A 19735-nucleotide genomic window follows, 5' to 3' on the forward strand; every position below is an offset into this window, starting at 1 on the left:
GTGACTTGGAGAGCGTTCCTTTTCCTACACAGCCGTAGGAGTTGTTGCAAATTAAATGTTCCCAGCTTACAGCCCCTTTCTGGCAGCAGCGCAGGAATGAGGCATCCCTCATGGTAGTCAGTGCTTCATTTCTGAAGGGCAGCGCCTGGAAGGAGTCCCTCTCTTCTCATCACAGCCAAGGCTTGGTCCAGTGCTTTGGCTAGCAATGCCATTTTTTCTTCTATTAACAGCCCATTCAGAGATGACTGCCTCATACTGGTGATTTATGAAGAGTCTGAATAACCCAGTTTGTCTAAAAATGTGACAACTTTGCCTTGAAAGCATAGGCCCAGACAGGTGGGTCACCTGCTGCTAAGTAAACAGCTACAGATCTCCATACCAGGCAAAAGGCAATGATAACCATGGAGTTATATTTCAAACACAATAAGAAAACAGTGATTTTTTGTTTTGTTCTGGTTTGGTTTTTATTTTGCTTCCCACTTGTATTCAGCTGTAGGTGCTGAAAAGAGGGACTGTAAAAGCCCAAGGGGTCCAAGCTCATGGACTAGCTGGTGATAATGACATGAAGTAATTAGAGATGAACTCCACTTCCACTCTGGTTTTTCAGATTATTACAAGCTGAGCACCAGGCAAGGAGGACTCGTGGGCAGGATGGCACCGGCAGCTGCACGCTGCTCCGATGGTACTCCCGTTCCCTGTAAAGTCCAGAGGCAAGAATTCATTAGACATGAGCAAATTCTGTGTGTGAGAGGAAAAAAAGCCAAATCTGGGAGGAAAATCTGAATGAGAAATGACAAGTCTGGTGCAACGAGTCTGAAAAGCCACTCGGCGCAGAAGGAATAGCCTGAAAGCAAGCCTGGTGTGAGGAGTGGGAGCGAGACGGGAACGGGGCGGCAAAAGAGGCGGTCCGAGAGCTGAGCAGAGGGAGGAGATGATTGCTGCCTTCTCACCGCTTCTTTGCAGCGAGGCAGCCCCGGTCACAAGCACATGCTGTAGCATTAGAGGATGCAATATGCTTTGCCACAGGACACCCAGTTAAAAATATGTCTGAGCATCCCACTCCCAAGTGGAGTTTTCAGCTCAGCCTTTTCCACCAACTGCTGACAACAGATTTTCCTGTAAATCACTTGGTTTTTGGGGTGGATGGTGGTGTCTAACAACTGTAGTAAAAGGAGATGGTGGGGATGGGTCTGTGCGTTTGCTGCTCTGGGTGAGGGGGGAGGGGGAAGGGGGGCTGGGTGTGCTGGGCAGATGTTTTAGTTTGAAATAATTTGCTGGGAGTTACTAGAGCTCTGCAGCTTTTCCTCTCCGGTACCTAAGCACGGGTGACTTAAGCAATGGATTACAGAAGGGGTGGACACCTACGAGGGTTTCCATCTCCTCTGTTTGCTCTCACACCTTTGCACAAAGGCATTTCCTCCAACTGTGCTCCCTGCCTGCACTGCCAGCATGAGTCCTCACCAAGAAAGTTTCTCCTGATCGTTTCGGGCTAGGAGCAGGAGTGCCTGCCAGCTGCAGGCAGGGCGAGGAGAGAGGGAGGGAGTACTCCATACGTCACGTTTCAACTACCGTGGGTGCTGAGCCCACTCATCGCAGCCACGTGGGTAATTCATGAGCAGAGAGCAGGGCTGAGTTAATCAGGGGTGGTTTTCACTCGGAATAGTCCCCACAACAGTGATGGGTGGGCGGGGAGGTGCCCGAGTCCTCGCTGACACCTCTCTCCCCTCTCTCTGCACAGGGGGGTTTGCAGAGCTGCTGCTGGTGCTGCTGGGGCTGAAGGTGCCTGGTGCCCTGGGCTGCCCCACCGACTGCGTGTGCTACCCCTCCCCAATGACTGTCAGCTGCCAGGCTCACAACTTCGTCACTATCCCCGAAGGCATCCCTGAGGACAGCGAGAGGATCTTCCTGCAGAACAACCAGATCACCTTGCTGCTGCGAGGCCATTTCAGCCCCTCCATGGTCACCCTCTGGATCTACTCCAACAACATCACCTTCATTGACCCTAACACCTTTGATGGGTTCGTCAACTTGGAAGAGCTGGACCTGGGGGACAACCGCTACTTAAGGGCTTTAGCTGCAGACACTTTCCAAGGGCTGGTGAAACTCCATGCCTTGTATCTGTACAAGTGTGGGCTGAGCTCCCTCCCCAGCGGGATATTTGGTGGCCTCCACAACCTGCAATACCTTTACCTGCAAGACAACCACATTGAGTTCCTTCAGGATGATATTTTTGTTGACTTGGTTAACCTCAGCCATCTTTTTCTCCATGGAAACAAGCTCTGGAGCCTCCATCAGAACACATTTAGGGGACTAATAAACCTGGATCGGCTGCTCATCCATCAAAATCAGCTGCAGTGGATTCATAGGCGGGCTTTTCACGACCTCCGAAGATTGACCACCCTTTTCCTGTTCAATAACAGCCTCTCCGAGCTGCAGGGGGACTGCCTGGCCCACCTGGGAGCCCTGGAGTTTCTAAGGTTGAATGGGAACCCATGGAGCTGTGATTGCAAAGCCCGCTCACTCTGGGAATGGCTGCACAGGTTCAGAGGCTCCAGCTCCAGCGTCATCTGCGAGTCCCCTGAGCAGATGCACGGCAAGGACCTCAAGGTGCTAAGAGCAGAAGACTTTAGGAACTGTTCGGGGTCCGAGTCGCTCCATCAGATGAAAACACACACTTTCTCCACAGCAGACAGAGGAGCCTCCAAAACCCACCACCCTCACCACTCCTCCAAGGAGAAGGGGAAGGACAGAGGGGCCGAGAACAGTTTGCACAGCAGTCAGCCCATGCCCCCCGGCTCCCGGCCGGGCTATCGCAAACCCGGCAAGAACTGCACCAGCCACAAAAGCCGGAACCGAACCTCTAAACCCATCCCCTTGGGGCCACGGAAAAACGGGCAGGAGGTTCCAGACTATGTGCCTGATTATCAGCACAAATTCAGTTTTGGGGTGATGCCAACACTCTCCCCCAAACGCAAGGGTAAGTGTACCCGGCGGACACCCATCCGCCCCCCCAGCGGGGTCCAGCAGGCAGCCGGCTGCTCGGGTCTCAGGGCGTCGCTCCTGGTTTTTCTGATGGTGTTAGCGGCCGTCATACGCTGAGCCCCGGCTGCGGACGGAGCGAAGCTGTACTGCCACCAATCTACAAAGGACCAGAGTTTCTTTTCTTCTTCTTTTTTTGTACGTGGCTAGCGTTGGCCTGGCGAAGGGAAGAACGCTCCTCTTGGCTTCTGACGGTCTCTCCGTGCCCGGCCGGGCTGCCAACGCGGACTGTGCCGAACGCAGCGGGAGCGGATTCAAAAAGGCATTATCACACCTTGTCACAAACAGCCTAAACCGAGCACCTACAACAGCAGCAGCAACAAAGCCAACCTTACAAAAAGCAGATAAGAGGGACGGGAGCCAATTCGTGGGTGACAACAGCCGGACAAATGGACTGGATCCGTGCTCTTGTGAAATCCCCTTCACTTGAGAGCGCTCTGAACGACCCCTCCAGTTACCGGAAGGAACACAATTGCTGTAAAAACAAACAAACAAACAAACGATCACCAATTAAGCCTACACCGTTGCTCTGAAAGTGAGTGCAAGGACACTGATACCGATGTAACAAGGACATTGGTTCTCCCACGTTTTAGCCCTTTCGGCTCCAAACCCAGAGGCCAAAGTTGGCTGGGAAATCACTTAGAAGACAATCTCAAAACCCCTGAATATCTCTCAGGCATTACAGCAGAACAGGGCTTGCCTGCTGGGCTTGGAGTAGCCAACAACCAAAGGAAAGACTGATTAGAAATGGAATTAAACAAACAAACAAACAACAAACCCAACACTTAAAAGAAACGGGGTACCTGCAGGAGGTGCATTAGTTTTGTTTTGGTTTTGTTTTGGTTATTTATTTATTTTTTTTGGGTTTTGGTAACCATGTTCACACATCTGGAAAAACAAACCAACCAACAACAACCAACCAACCCCCCCCCAACAAATGCACAGGCTCCCCTCTTCCCCTCAATTATCCATATGTATGTCTTATAACGTTTATAAACTATATGGAACCTATATCTCCAGAACTAAGGATTGTATTGTTGAATTTATAGCAAACCAGTATATGATTTTTCTTTTGGTTTTCCTCAAGAAAACAAACCGGCAGCAGTGCCTACAGAGGCTGAAAGCCATCGGGCAGGCTCAGTACGCACGGGGGAACCACAGCGGACCAATGTTCTCAGCAATTCCGAGCACTAAACTTTGGGAGGGGTTGGGGATGGGGGAGGGGTGGTTGTATGCGATGCAGCAAAGTCCACATCCAGAGAGCCAAAACTCACCCTTACAGCCTAATTTGTAACCGGGGGAGGGGGAGAGAGAAAGAGAGGTTAATTAGTCCAAATAAATAGAGCCATAGAGCTCTGTCTCCAGTCAGCGCTGCAGGGCCCCAGGGAAGGAAGGGGCTTTTTGGGGGGAGGCTGGAGGCAGGGAGGGGCTTCCCAGCCATGTTGGTGGTGTGAGGACCTTTATAGCTGGCCTAAGGTTTTCACTGGGGCAGCAAGGAGGAGTTTCCAGGCTGCATAGTCCGTACAGGACAGGACAGAAGCTTAGCTTCTTAAAAGGAAGAGATTTTGTCACAGGAAGAATCAGAGAAGAGGGAAACTACAGCTCGTAGAGGATCAATGAGAAATGCAGGGCCCAGAGCTTCTGGTCTGCTGTAGGAGAGCAAAATAAATGGTCCCAGAGAGCTGTGTGAAGGGGGTTGTGGCTAGGCAGGGGACAGGGAGCGGATGTGCTTGTTCCCCTTGTCCCATATTAAACCCCGTGGCGGAAGGATGCGTTGGCTGGTCAGGGGCACGACAGAGCCGGCAGCATCACTGGTGGCAGCCCATGGGCTTGGGGAAGTGCTGCCCAAATTCTGTGGTTTGTGTGGATTCCCTGTCAGTGTGGATATGTGAGACCAAACAGACACTGAAGTTAATTAAACAAGGGAAATAAAAGTGATCTTGGACAAGAAAAGGCTGCTGTTCATTTCATAATGATACCCCAATGGCGGCAAATTTCTAGCCCATAGCTCACGTGTGGGCTGGAAAATCCAAAGGAAATGGGTTGTGTTTTCCATCAGACACACCACTAGCTTCAGGAAGAACAGACCAGCTGGGGAAATCCACTCTTCCAACTGCTTCAGGGATGGGGTGAGGGTATTTATGCAGTGCCAGATCCCCTGGAGGTACCTGGAAATTAAAAGGGAAACTCCCAAGCTAGGGAAAAAAAGGAAGAAGAAGAAGAAGAAGAAAAAAAATCCTCAATGAACTTATTTTTAAAAGCAGTTGGGTGCTGGGAGATGGCAGCTGGGGGGACACCGTGATTGCTGTCCATCTCAGAAGCGTGGAGGAGCTGGGGCTTGGAGGCTTCACTTCTAAATACTCTTCTTGGGGAATAGCAGGAGTAACTCTGGGAGGAGAGAGGAAGAGGTTGCTTCATCAAGCCCTTTCCCTTCCAGCTCTTACCCAAACTCTTCAGTCTACAGGGCTCTAAAACTCCACTAAAGGGATGTCCAATGCAGCCAGAACAAATAATCCGTGATCTGAAATAGCTCCCTCACGTCCTACTCTCTATAACCAATAGCAACTGAATGAGTCTGGCACTGTCCCTTAGAAGTGGAGAATGTTGTTATGTTGGTTATTTCGTTTCATACTCTGGAAATCAAAGCTCTCAGTGGGAAAATGAAGAAGGGAAGCACTTTATTAATTTTTTGGGGTTTTTTTCTTTAAAGTCTGTGTGTAACTCCTGTAATATAGGAGTGAAATGTCAGCACAGGAGATGCTAATGTTTTATAAATGATTTGGGTGCAGCAGGCAGGATGGATGGTCTTTGAGATGAATTATATTAGAACAGACTAGGCCTGGCTCAAAACCATAATTGTATTTTTAGTAGCTTTTCCCCTTTAACATGTAGGGGGGGGGGGGGGAAGGTAACAAATAAAGGCAACTCCATGGTGTATTACAAGCCTTGTCAGTCAAGAGCTCTAACTCCCAGCAATAAAAGCTCCTGTTTAAAAACCAGAAGGGAGACATGATACACTGCTAAATAGGAGGTGTCGCTTGACATGGACTACAGGTTTCTGATGTTGCTCCTGCCCTCCTCTTGCTGTCATCCCTCCCCGCACCCCTCCTGCCTCTACCACCACAGCTCTTTGAGGATAAACGAAATTTTTATGGCATGCTGTGACACTTAGCCTCAATAACTAACATCCCATCTGCATGGTTCAGCTCTGCCATGGCCCCTGGTTCACTCTCGTGTGGCTTGCCCCCAATCCCTTCATACAGCACGTCTTCATGCATCTCGAATGCAGCGCTGAGGGCTGCCATAAATCCCCTCTTCTCTGAAGCAGCACTCCCACAAAGTCAAAGCATGCATCTCTCTAGTTGAGTGGATGCAGGCACAACCATGACTTGCCAGAGGTAGTCTGGCTCAAGGTGGAGATAAGTTGGAGAAGTTTGGGGTTTAATTAGAATCACTCCCAGACACCAAAGTTTTGACAAGGAGGTCCCTGGGGTAAAGGGCTGAACCCCCAAGGTCATGGTAAGCACCATGAGACAGTGCTGGGCAGTGGGCCACATACTCCCATTTGGACAGGCTGGATCACGGGCTGAGGCCATCTGGATGAGATTCAACAAGGCCAAGTGCAGGGTCCTGCACTTGGGTCACAACAACCCCATGCAACACTACAGACTTGGGGACTGGTGGTTGGAAAGTGCCTGGTGGAAAAGGACCTGGGGATATTGGTCAACAGCTGGCCAGACATGAGCCAGTGTGTGCAGGATGGCCAAAAGGCCAACAGCATCCTGGCTTGTGTCAGCAATAGTGCAGCCAGCAGGACCAGGGCAGGGGCTGTACCTCTGTACTTAGCCCTTTTGAGGCTGCACTGGAACAGGGTGGAATCTCCATTCCTGGGCAGATTTAAAAGCTGTGCAGATGTGGTGCTGAAGGACATGGTTGAGTGGTGACTTGGCTGTGGTGGCTTAACAGTTGGACTCGAAGATCTTAAAGGTCTTTTCCACCCAAAACATTTCTGTGCCTCTATAAACCCAAACCTCTCTATGCTCCACAAGCTCAGCCTGGGCTTCCCTGGCTGTGCCACTCCACCACTTCCCAGAGTGGGAGAATCAGCAGCGAACTGGTGCTGTTCACTACCAGAAGCTCAACCTTTGGATACGCATCAATTCCCCGCTCCGGGGTGCAGGCAGACAGGCTGCCTGTTGCAGACGTGGTTAGACACTGCTGATAGCTCCCCACAGCTCAGCTGCAAGCTCTGAACCCTCCCTTGGGAAAGATGTCACTTGAGCATTTATTTGCTCATCGGTTTCCCATTCCTTCAGCGTTCTCTGGTCTGCCGCCCGCACCGTGAGCTGCTCCGGCAAACAAGATGAGTCCCTGTGCCTCTGTCGCTGCAGCTGCTTTCCTTTCCCCTTCTTTGCATCACTGAGCTTTAACACTCTCATTTGGGGCTGTTCATGCAAATCCTTTCCATCAAAAAAAAAATAATGATATAAAAATACATTTACATAGATTTATTTTTAACATACATTTAAATATTGTTATATCTATAAATATTGCTTTATATCTATTTAAATACTGGGGGTTAAATACATCTATATATAACTACTGGTTTATATATATATATATAAATATTGGGGGTTATATATATATAACTACTAGTTTATGTATATATATATTTAAATATTGGGGGTTATATATATTTATAACTACTGGTTTATATATATATTTAAATATTGGGGGTTATATATATATAACTACTAGTTTATGTATATATATATTTAAATATTGGGGGTTATATATATATAAATAGGGGTTTATATATATTTAACTATTGGAGTTAAATGGTATATAAATAAACACTGGTTTATATATATTTACATATTTGGGTTATATAAATAAATACTGTTTTATATACATTTAAATATTTGGGTTATATATATAAATACTGGGGTTTATATAGATTTAACTATTGGGGGTTATCTATATATAAATAAATATTAGCTTATATAGATTTAACTATTGGGGTTATATACATAAATAAATATTGGGTTTTATATATATATATTTAAATATTTGGGCTTATATATATAAATAAATATTGGGTTATATAAATAAATATTGGGTTATATATAAATATTGGGGGTTATATAGAAAAATAAGTATTGGTTTATATATATATTTAAATATTTGGGGGTTATATATATAAATAAATATTGGTTTATATATGTCTTTAAATATTTGGGGTTATATATATAAATAAATATGGGTTTATATATATTTAAATATTGGGGGTTATATATATAAATAAATATTGGTTTATATATATTTCAATATTTGGGGTTATATATATAAATAAATATTGGTTTATATATATATTTAAATATTGGGGTTATATATATAAATAAATATGGGGGTTATATATATATTTAAATATTGGGGGTTATATATATATAAATAAGTATTGGCTAATATATATATATTTAAATATTTGGGGTTATATATATAAATAAATATTGGGATATATATTTAAATATTTGGGGTTATATATAAATAAATATTGGGTTCTATATATTTAATTATTTGGGTTATATATATAAATATTGGGGTTTATATATAGAAATATTAGGGATCATGTATATAAATATTGGGGTATATATATATATACATACACACACACACACATATATATATTTAAATGCCAGAGAATCCAGAAGACACCCCAGACTGTGCCTCTAGAAACTCCCCTCCCCACTCCCTCTCCCCACCCCCTCCCCAAACGAGTGAGAATCCCATTTCCTGAGTCGGAGCCAATTTTCTCTCCATTGTACCACTTCTCCACAGTTTCATCCTGTAATTGCTAATAGGGAGCTTTCCACACACGCTTTGAAAACACAACCCAGCCGACACTGCATCTCTTTTATCCTCCCAGGCAGGGTGAAAACCAAGCACCTCGTGGATACTAAGAATACATTTTTAGTTTATCAGTCTAAACCAAGACCACAAGCCTGTAGTTCCTCCTGCATTCCCCACATCGCTTCCCAGACAGCGCCTCGTCTCCCCAGCACCAACTCCAAACTGTTTCTTTCTTGCAGAAAGTTGCTGTGTAACTGAGCAGAGCAGAACAAAAGCATCCCCTCACATTTTTCATAAGTCATATGTAACACTTTTTGTGGCCCTTTAAGTTTGCCCTTCCCTAAATTCTCCGTGAATGTTTCCCTGTCTTAGCTTCAGCCACACTGCCAGAAACACTTCCCAAGATCCCATTTTCCCCTTGCATGACCAAGAGTATTCCCCATTCCATGGCTGTCTCCTTGAAGTTGGCATCATTCCTCTGTTCCATCAGCCTCCTTCTCTCCCTTAACACATCCAGCAGCCCCTGAGCTCACGGCTGCTTTAGTGAAACACAAGGTCACTGACACCAGGCAGTGCTAATGGGAATGGTGATTACAGGGATGCTCTTGTATTGCTGACCACGTTGGAGTCTGTGGGTTACAGATGGAGCAGAAGCCACTATGAAAACAGGACAAGAACTGCAGTGGTGTTCACACTTCATAATCTGTGGTTTTGGGATAGTGTCATGCTGGCATTTCTGGTGAGCCAAACCACCAGCAGCCCCCCCTCTGGAATCTCCATCCATCTCCCTGGCTCCCAATACACTCCATCCTCCCCACTCCCAGAGAAGGGGAGAGGGATATTTTGTCTCAGTGAGCACCTCAGCCCCTGATCCCTGCTCAAAAGCAGCATAAAAGGTGAACAATAGCAAGTGTTGGAACACCAGCCCAGCTCACTGCCCAGCTCGCTGCTGCAAGCCAAAATCCATTCCCCACCCTGCGAATACCGGTGAAATTCTCCCCACGCCCAGCTGCTCTGCAGATGCATCTTTATCTCTCTGCAGGCTCATCCTCAATCTCATCCACACAACCTGAGTCCTTCCTGGAGCTGCCCTCCATCCCCTTCCTCCTTTGTGAAAACAGAATCAAAATAACTGTTTAACAAATCAGCCATTACCTTCTCCCATGTCACCAATTCCCCGCTATCATTTCGTAATTGGCCAATTTTCTCTTTTACCTTCTCTCTGCTCTGAATACGTCTCGAGAAGCTCTGATTGTGTGTTAAAATATCCTCCCTAATTCACTGCTCAATATCTCTTTCTGCTCTTCTAATTGCCCTTTTAACTGGCTTCTAATTTTTCTTTTTTTTCCCCATAAATCTCCTAATCCTCTTCCTGCACAAGTTGTTTACACGCACCGGAGGATGTATATGTATTAGCAGATGTTCCTGGGTAAATAACGCACAAAAGAATATTCCTGCTCCACACAGGCTGCAAATTACTGCTTTCCTCCAAATAAGCCCTGTTTAACCCCTCTATTTAGGGCACACGCCCCCTGCTCCCGCTGCACATCTCCAGGCTATTTCACTCTTGCTGCAAGAACATTAACACCACCAGCTCCACCACGGCTTTGTGCTCTGTCTTCCAGAAAAAGAAGGGGGGGGGGGGGGGGGGAAAAAGAAAAGAGGAGAAAAAAAAAAAGAAGAAAGACTCAAAAGATTAAGGGAATAGTACAGTTGGGCTCCAACAAATCTTTTCTTTCCCCCCTCTTTTTTTTTTTTGGGGGGGGGAGGAACACAGCTGGAAGAAACCAAACAAAATAGCTACACGGCTGGAGCACAGCGGCACAACCCCAAGTAATAAACAAATGCGATGGTCTGGGCGCTTTTGATTTATGGACAGCTTACTGTGCTCCCTGCTCTCAGGGAGTTGGTTGTCAGAGCCCTTGTGCTGCAGACAGGCAGAGGGTCAGGCAGGCGTTGTTTGTCATCCGCTTTGTAAGAGACTTCCTCGGATTACTCAAAATTTCCTTGCTCTCTTCCATCCCTTCTCTCGACTCGTTTGCGGTCTCCCCCTCGCAAAAAAAAACAACATTGCAACACTCGCCAGATGCTTTGGGTCCTGTGTTCTCCAGCTGAAGGGTGATGCTAAATCACGGGTTTAAAGTTACACATTCCGTTCAGATTGAATAGCTTGGGTGGCTGCCCAGGGAAAGTGACTCTGGTTCCAGGCAAAAGGCAGGGTTTTGCAACCTAACCCTCGATCTTGCTTGAGGATGGAAGTAAGTGTAAGGAAGAAGTGACAGGATGAGAGGAAATGGCCTCAAGTTGCACCAGGGAAGGTTTAGGTTGGATATTCGATGAAACTCTTCACTGAAAGTGTTCTCAAACACTGCAACAGGCTCCTCAGGGAAGCGGTTGAATCTTCATGCCTGGAGGTGTTTAAAAGACACCATGGAGATGTGGTGTTGAGGGCCGTAGTTCAGCACCAGAAATGTAATGGTTGGGCTCAATCGTAAAGATCTTTTCCAACCTTAATGATTCTATGAAAGGCATCGCTGGTACCAGGAAGCTCCAGGAGATGGGGGCTATTTTGTGCTTACAGACAACACTTACAGATGCACCTTGCTGCTGCCTGAATACCAAATCGTGATTAACAACAATGTTCTGGCCACTAAAACATCTCTGGGCACAGTGTTCACCTCTATCACCTCCCTCCTACCAAAGCCAGGTCCTGCTATGCCCCACAGGCTGCCTGCACCCAGACTGAGCATCGTGCTCACCCAAATCTGCCCAGGGGACAGAAGGCTTAAAAAGAAAATGGAGAAGGAAGAAAACCAAAGTCAGATGGTAACAGCAAAAGCTCATCTCCTGATTTTCAGCTACTGCTCTGCCACGCAGGGTCGAAAGAAAACCACTTCTGTTAAATCCCAGATTTGTTCCTACAACAGACTGCAGATTTCCAAGGCCATTGTGGAATACCAAAGCTCCTGGCTCTTTGCTGACTCTCCCAGGAAGATCTCCATCCTCTTCCCCACATCTGTACACTTCCCAGAGAAGCAGATCCCACTCCCAGCAAGGGCTGTGATCCCCAAGAGATGGATTTCGTTTGCTTCAGTTTGAGCAGCACCAGTTCCATGTGATCCCCTTCGCCCCACGGTTCCTGTGGGCAGATACCGCAGCATCCTGAGCACAGGACTTTGTGCTGCACCTTCCCCACCTCGCAGCCCAGATTTAACACTTCTACTTCAAGCCTACCAGCGTGACTCTCTCTATTTTTTTTCCCCTTTCTTTCTTTTCTTTTTTTTTTCTCCTACAGATTAGTGAAACTTCTCTCGGCCCTGATTTCTCAATAGTGCATACAAATCGCTCGCTCGCTCTGTCTGGGAAAAGGTTTTCAGAGTTCCTGCCTCAGTCAATCCTTCTACAGCTAAAATATCCTGTAATCGAAGGTCCTGGCTTCTCACATGCCTTCTCTAAAGGAGCATTTCCAGGTGGGCTGTCTCATGAGCAGTCTTGCATGCCCTCAGAATAAGCCCTGCTTAACCCTCCTGGCAGTTCACAGAGTATCCGTCTTATTTTTGGCTCATGCCTTAACCTCGTTCTGAAACACAAAAGTTTTAAAAATAATAATTCAGAGGGAAAAGCAGAAGTGACCCTTCCGGCACCTACCCTGCCAAAGGCTCCTGAGGAGGACCAAACATGCAAGACCCACTGGTGCGCAGGCAGCTGCTGCAGGGTGCTGCTTCGCAGCCCCACGTCCACTGCGCCCCACCAGATTGTCAAGGGCTGCTAACAGAAGGGGACCTTGGGACACTTGCTCCTCTCCAGCTCTTCACTACTGCTTTTCTGGAGGCAGAGCTTGGGGAAGCAGCCCCCAAAGCAGAGCAGCACGTGGAGCGGCAAAACCACATCCTCGCCGGCGCGGGGAGACTTCTCAGCTCCTTGCTGCATCTACTTAGCACGTAGAAAGCAAAGGGAAACAAGAGAACACACACATATGGAGCCCCTGTTAAACCTGAACTAAATATACCACGGGATGCTGACAGCCTGCCTCGGCTTGCTTGTGCTTCAGCCACACGGCAGCACCCTGACCACTGCCTTCACTGGGCGGCTGGAAGGGTTTTCCATAGAGCAAACATGGGAAAGCTCCAAAATCCCCCTCCACACGGGCTGCGAGGGCTGGTGCCAGCACAGCACTGCCCTGAAGTGTTGGTGGCAGCATCCAGAAAGCAGAGACACAGAGAACAGCCCTGCCTGGCAGCACCTCCTGTGATGCTCCATCTTCCCAAGTGCTTGCAGAAGCTGTTTCCCTGCAGCACCCGAGCACACCGGCTGGGGAGCAGCGCTGGGACCAGCCAAGGACATCTGTGTGTGTGTGAGCTGTGCAGCACACCAAGGATAGGGAAGCACCCACCATCAGCTGGGTGGATCTCTGGGGAAGGGAACCCTCAAGATCAAAACAGTGAGAGATGAGGCTGGAGCAGCAGGAAGGAGAGGATATGTGGGGGCTGGAGCAGGCACATGCAGCCTTGTAGAGGGCACAAAGAAAAGGGAAAGGTGCTCATGTTTGACTCCAGAATGAAAGAAAGCCATCTGAGAAATTATTAGAGGCAATTATGTGAGCAGAGTACGTGAGAAGTAATCCCAGCTGCAGGGAGCTGGGGGGTTAGAGGGGGGAGAGAAATCATGATGTGATTCAAGGGGGCCCAGGAGAAAAAGCACAAGAGCAGTGATGACCTGGTTTGCAGATGGATCCATTTCTATTTCTGGTCAGATGCTGAAGCTGAGCCTCATCCAGCACACTCGGCTCTCCGATGGCTTGCGTGACTTCTTCCCTCACTGGTGCAAGTGTCAGGCATGTGCATGTACTGCACATCAGCTGGGAATCGTATTTGCCTTAACAGCCTGCAAAAATGCAAGTGCAAACAAATTCAGCTCCAGACATGAGCCATTCTCCTTCCAGTGGAAGGATGGTTTTTAGCCCAACACAACACCCTGTCCCTGGGTGTCAGTGTTTGTGACATACACTAATCACTTCAAAGATGTGAAAAGAGAGAAAATAAAAATGGGAATGGAAGCTAACTCTTTGTGCTGTTTCTGATCACTTCAAGCCCTGTACTAAATACAACAACTCTCAAATGGATTTTTTCTCCTCTCCCCCACCCCCGCTGGGTAACTTCCTCCAAGTTACACTGTACACAGAAAACCAACAACAGCTTCAAACAGCAGAACAAGAAAACAAAAAGCAGCTCCTACATCAAGTCAGATCCCAGCTCCTCAGGCTCCCAGCACATCTCAACACAGAACTAGAGCAAAAGGGCAGATTATTTAAAGCCATTGCATGTAGGCCAATTTTCACTGCAGTTCCTTTTGGCTCTGATTTTCAGGCCCCAGTGGAGTGGTGAAGTCATGAATAAATGCAAGTAAACTGAGCTTATCCTCTCTTATTTTGAGCATTGGAGTTTATTCACCTCATGCTGCTTCAGCTGGAACACCAAAAGGTAAGTTTAAAGGAAGGGGAAAAAAATAAGGAGGGGGAATGGGGGATAATCTTGCCTACCAGCTCGGCGAGTCCAGCATGGAACAAAGGCAGGACCAGGATGCTGCAGACCCACAGCGTTTCGTGTTCCAATATTGAATGTCCACAGTTACCTCCTGGTGCTTAGGAAGGGCTGGAGCTGGTGCCCCGCTGTGTGATGGGCAGGGTGAGGCTCCCCATCTCCCCATGGGGAGGGATTTACAGCAAGTCCAACTAAAACCACTGCACACAGAAAGCTTCATTTGAGGAGAAGGTATCCTGGAGATGTCAGTCTCCATCAGAAAGCAGTGTTTGGTGGAGCAGGGCTGGATTTTGACTGCAAACCACATTACAGCCCACCAAATCAAAAACAAATAGAGCAAAGATTTGAGAGTTTAAGAGGTCACTGCTAGTCTCAAAACACTTCACCTGGCAGCTGGCACCCTTCCAACTCAACAAAGCTAAACCAACCACCAAATGCTGCTCACATGGGCACCTTCCCCAGAGACAAAGCAAGCTGAAGGCACTCTCAGAGCTGCCCAACTACAGCACTGCAAAAGTTGTGTAACCTCTTGTGCTGGGTTGAGGCAGCCCCCTTCCCCACCCCTGGCAACAATAAACACTCAGACAAACGGACTGCAAAAGCGATGGAAAGTTTAAATAGAAAGCAGTGAACTTTTACAGAAAGCCAAAAGCGCAGTGACAAAGAAAGATCCCAAAACAGACCCAGAGAGATCCCATCTCCACCTGAGGGTACACCCAAGACCCCCAGGGCTCCTTCTTCCCCCTCCCACTGCTAGGCTAGTCTCAGCTGGCCAGACCTGAGACTGCCCATCCCCCCATGACCTTGGGCCTAGCCAGACCCAAAGCCAGGAGACATCTCCCCCAGTTACCAGCTGACGGAGGAGGAAGAAAAGAGGAAGCGCTAGACTCCGCACTGCATCTTATAGTGGTGCAAAGGATTGTGGTATGAAATACTACATAATTTCCTGTGTCCACCCCTCTGGGCTGGACTTCTGGACACAGGAAGTAAACATTGCAGGGGGCACCCAGCTCAAACTGTAACACCTCTTGAATATACTAAAGCCTATCCCCTGCTCCTCAGAACAGGGACCGCACTTGCCCACTCGCTTGGGCTGTAGAACCTACAAGTTCCTCTGATCTCTACCCAAGAGCGGCAGAGCCTGTGGAGACCTACGCAGACAGGATCTGAAGACTGCAGGGATAAATCCATTATGATTATCACATTAAGGGGGGAAAAAAAAAAACAACAACACAACAACAAGGAAAAGAAAGAAAGTAAAACCACCCTGCAATTTTATCTCCCTGCAAGCATCCCTCCCGCTCCAGCTCCGACCGTAGCGGAGCGGCTGCCGCGCTCGTCTCCGCGTGGTCAAACCAGCAGCTAAGAGGCAGTTTCTTCAAAGTTAAAAGAAAATAGTAATAATGGACTCCCCACATTCCTGCTGTGTTTATAAAGAGATGTTTTCTTCCTGAGCTGTACAGCATGGCGGGTTTAATCTGAAATTTCTTTTTAATCATAGCAGGAGTCCCAATTAACGTGCTGGATAATCACTCAAGTAGAACTGGAGGGGTTTTTTTTGGCTGCGGCAAGGCGAGGCGAGGCAACAGCATCAGGGTACCAGGAGGTGGGCATGGACCAGGAACACACTCGGATGCCATCGCCAGCCTTGCGTCCTCTCCAAGCTGCAGATGGGCTGCTGGGGAACAGGGACAGCTCTCTCCCTGCAATATTGACATGCAAACAGGTCCCCGAGGGCCCAAAGCGCTGGAGAAGCAAAGGCTCCAGGAAAAACCGCATGGCGAGCGCGACCACACCAGCAGGTCGCAAAGCACCAAATTGCTTTGGCATGCACCTTCCCAAAGGAACAAAAAACCACCACCCAACCCTCAGAGTCCCTCCTGCTTCAATCTGCAGGCGTGTAATCCAACACATGTGCTTCCAGCGCGCAGGCGGGGAGGGGGACCTGGCACTGACCTACTTTCTTTTGTTGCTGGAAGTGCTGATCTCTATGCAGAATTCAGCGAGCAGCCAGAAGCCGTCATTAGGATCTGGCTTCACCTCTGCCTTACACCACTTCTTACATCACTGCAACCACCAATTCCAGCCCAATTACTCTCGATTTGTACCAGTCCCGGCGACAGGACGTTCTGACCTCGTCCTGCCTGCAAGCAAAGAAAATTGCTGTCTGTCACGCAGCAGATTTTGGCCAGGCGGGGGTGGGGGGTGGGGGGGTGTGTTACCTGCAGCCTTAGGGGCTAAACTCTATCCTTACCTGGAGGACACTGCTGCGGTCAGCACACCCTGCCGGCCAAAAGCGAGGCACACAGCCAGCCTTACTCTGTGGTTCTTAACATTTATTTTACATTCACAAAGAACTTGGGTCCCAGCTCAGCACCGCACTGAGCTAAAAAGCCAAGCTCTTTAAAATTCAAGTGCTTGCACCCAGGAAGGGTCTCCTTGGCCAGTGTTACAGAAAGCCCCGGCACACAAGCTCCCGAACACACAGCTTCCATCTTTAGGTATCACAGGTCTGAGCCTCCTCCAGTTCTCCTCAAGGTCCCTGCAGCATCTCCTGTTTGGATGGATGTTGAGCTGCAGCCCTGAGGTTTGGGAGTTACAGGCTCACTGCAGTCACTGGGGCTTGGATAAATTGGTCTTCAGAGAAAACCAGCTCCGGCGCCTTATGCAGAAGCACTCTTTAGTAACCTACTAAGGAGCTTCCCCTGAATTTCTTCTCCTTCTGCTCCCAGGTACCTGGGTAAAACACACTGCCTTGATTTTGCAGATCTGGAGATAAAAGGCTGTTGTGTTTGACTCACACCCATCAGACCTCGTAAAGCAGTTACTCAAAACAAGCCTTCCCTTCCCTTCCCTCCTGCAACGCCTTTGGAACAGACCGTTTTAATTGATTCGTTTGCCCGTTATGGAGAAGCAGAGTAACAGCCTTGCAATTGAACTTAGGCCCTTGAAATGCAGAAAGACATCAGCCTGCAGTGCATTTGCAAGCCTCAGAGGCTAATTTCTACCTTTTCTGCTGTTCCACTCTCTGTCTGGGATTTACCTAAGCACACAGGATGTGTCTCTGGACCAGGAGGGAGGGGGAATTGCTCAGCACCGATGTTCAGTCAACAGATTCCGAGGATAAAACAATTTCAAATCTGCACTTTGATAAAAAATCAAAGCCATGGAAAACTCATGCTAAAGTTCATCTAATGAATTTTTCTTCCCCAGATTTAAAAAGAAGCCTGCCAGGGACTAAATCCAAATTTGATAGTCTGATAGGCATCTTCACCCCAACTCCTAGCGCAGGCTTAGCAGTATAAATAAATCTGGCGTGGCCACCAAGAAAATAATCCCATCTATTTAGCAGCAACAGTCTACTGGGGAGAGGATAAGAGGCATTTGGAGACAAAAACAACAATCTCAAACTGTATATATATGAAATTAAAGGATCTAGGTAATTAATTGTCTGATAAGATAATAAAATCTGCACTCAGCTCGGGCCATGTGAGTCAGAGGAATAGGAGACAGAAAATATGTTCATCACTCAGTCCACCTCTTTACCAAGACATATTTTGGAGCATTTGTCCAGTGTAGGTTTGAGGTTGTTTTTTTGGGTTTTGTTGGGTTTTTTTTTTTAAAGCCAGTGAATCAACTTTTTTGATATTCAGCCCAATGCCAAACAGGAGCTGCTGGCATTTGCCAAGGATGAATAAATAACTAGTAATGGGTGAGGTCTTGTGAGGCAGGCCAGGAAAATCCTGGGAGAGGTTTCCCCAGGACACAGCTAGCTCCATTACACTACCCTTCTGCTTTCTAACACAACACATGTACCTACACACACATCTCCTCACACCAACCACTGATGAGAGCCACCCAGCCTTCACCTCCCTGCTGATGCTTTTTTGCCTGCTGCTCTCATCTCCCCTAAATACCAAGTGACTTGTTTGGAGAAAGCTCATTTCTCCTGGCACCCTTACCTCACTCTTAGCAACCTTCTATTTAAAGTCACAATCTGTTGCAGCAAACCAGCTTAGGAGGTATAAACAAGCTGTTATGACCCCGCTGCAGGAAGGGGAGGAAATGGCCTATGCTTTAAAGTCATCTGCCTTCAATAATTAGAAGCAAGCAGACAAACATGAAAGCAATGACGCTTCAATACTCTGTTATTTAAAGGGTATGCAGGCTCTCAAGTCCCTGTTAGCACCTAGGTATGCAGACCCAACGCAATTAGTCAAGCAGTGACAGTGTCACCTGTCACTGGAGGGGGTCACAAGCCTTTTCACCATCACTGTCACTGGAAGAAGCACATGGAGCTTTTTGCCTTTTCTTCCCTGCCCCCCCCCCCCCCGCCTTTTTTTCTTTACTTTTCTTCTTTTTAACCCAGCCTTTGTTTCTTAGCATGCAACATCAGCTGCTTCTCACATCAGAAACCCTGAAAGGTTTTTATTAGCCCTAACGCTCCACAGAAGAATTAGGAGGTAACAGCACATATGTTCTGCTCTGCCCCAGAGTGGGAAAGGGAGGAAAATTAGCTCTTCTGCAGCACTAGAGCCAAGTGGGCATGTGTGCATGCCTTGCTTAGACCATAGTCAGCTATGGAAGAAGTGTTTTTTTAGCAGGGCCTGTTATGACAGGACAAGGGGTGATGGTTTTCAACTAAAAGAGGGAGACTTAGACCAGTTAGAAGGAAGAAACACAGGATCATTTCAGTTGGAAAAGACCTTTAAGATCACCCAGTCAGACAATTCACAGGAGAGAGGTGTGAGGCTGATCCAGGCAGGGATGGGAGGCCTCATCCTAGCCCCACATTTTTGATGCTAAGGGTGGTGAGACAGTGACCCAGGTTGCCCAGAGAGGCAGCTGGTGAGCCACCCCTGGACATATTCCAGGTCAGGTTGGATGGAGCTCTGATGATCTGACCTAATTGAAGACAGTCCTGCTCCCTGCAGGGGCATTGGCATAGGTGACCTCTAAGGGTTCTTTCCCACCCCAGGCAGTCTGTGATTCTGACCTTTGCACTCCCTTTGCAGAGGAGCAGTCTCTGCACTGCTGGCTTGAGAGGGGGAAGCTAAAGGTCTCATAAAAAGCAGTGGGAGCATATCTTCTGGAGCTGGCAGTAGAGGAGACAGTCTCCTTGCAGAAAGCAAAGCAGGGCTCTGCTTTATTCCATCTCCCAGATGGAAGGTGGAGAAAAAGGCAAAATCAGCACTAACACCACACCTGGGAAGCGCACGGCGCTGCGCAGTTTGAGACTGAACGGGGGCACACATCTCCCATTAGGCTGCCTTGACATTACACTCACAAATAACCCTCAAGTGCCA

General features: G+C 47.8%; 1 protein-coding gene and 1 long non-coding RNA gene across 2 annotated transcripts in view; one reads left to right on the top strand and one right to left on the bottom strand.

The window, feature by feature from the left end:
* RTN4RL1 (reticulon 4 receptor like 1) overlaps positions 1-4722 on the top strand; it is a 33620-nt gene extending 28898 nt beyond the window's left edge. The window contains exon 2 of the mRNA XM_068154607.1: positions 1739-4722. Within this exon, the coding sequence (XP_068010708.1) occupies positions 1739-3099 (1361 nt within the window). The 3' untranslated portion in view covers positions 3100-4722. The remainder of the gene's footprint in view (positions 1-1738) is intronic.
* LOC137449265 (uncharacterized) lies at positions 445-15092 on the bottom strand. The gene is made up of 3 exons (XR_010989338.1): positions 14429-15092; positions 13606-13773; positions 445-695 (listed from the first exon to the last, which is right to left on the bottom strand). It is a non-coding gene; the product is annotated as an uncharacterized lncRNA (long non-coding RNA).
* Between the last annotated feature and the right edge of the window lie 4643 nt (positions 15093-19735).

The sequence above is a fragment of the Melanerpes formicivorus genome, unplaced genomic scaffold (assembly GCF_026170545.1).
Source record: "Melanerpes formicivorus ecotype bairdi unplaced genomic scaffold, bMelFor1.0.p_v2 SCAF_29, whole genome shotgun sequence".
Taxonomy (NCBI): domain Eukaryota; kingdom Metazoa; phylum Chordata; class Aves; order Piciformes; family Picidae; genus Melanerpes; species Melanerpes formicivorus.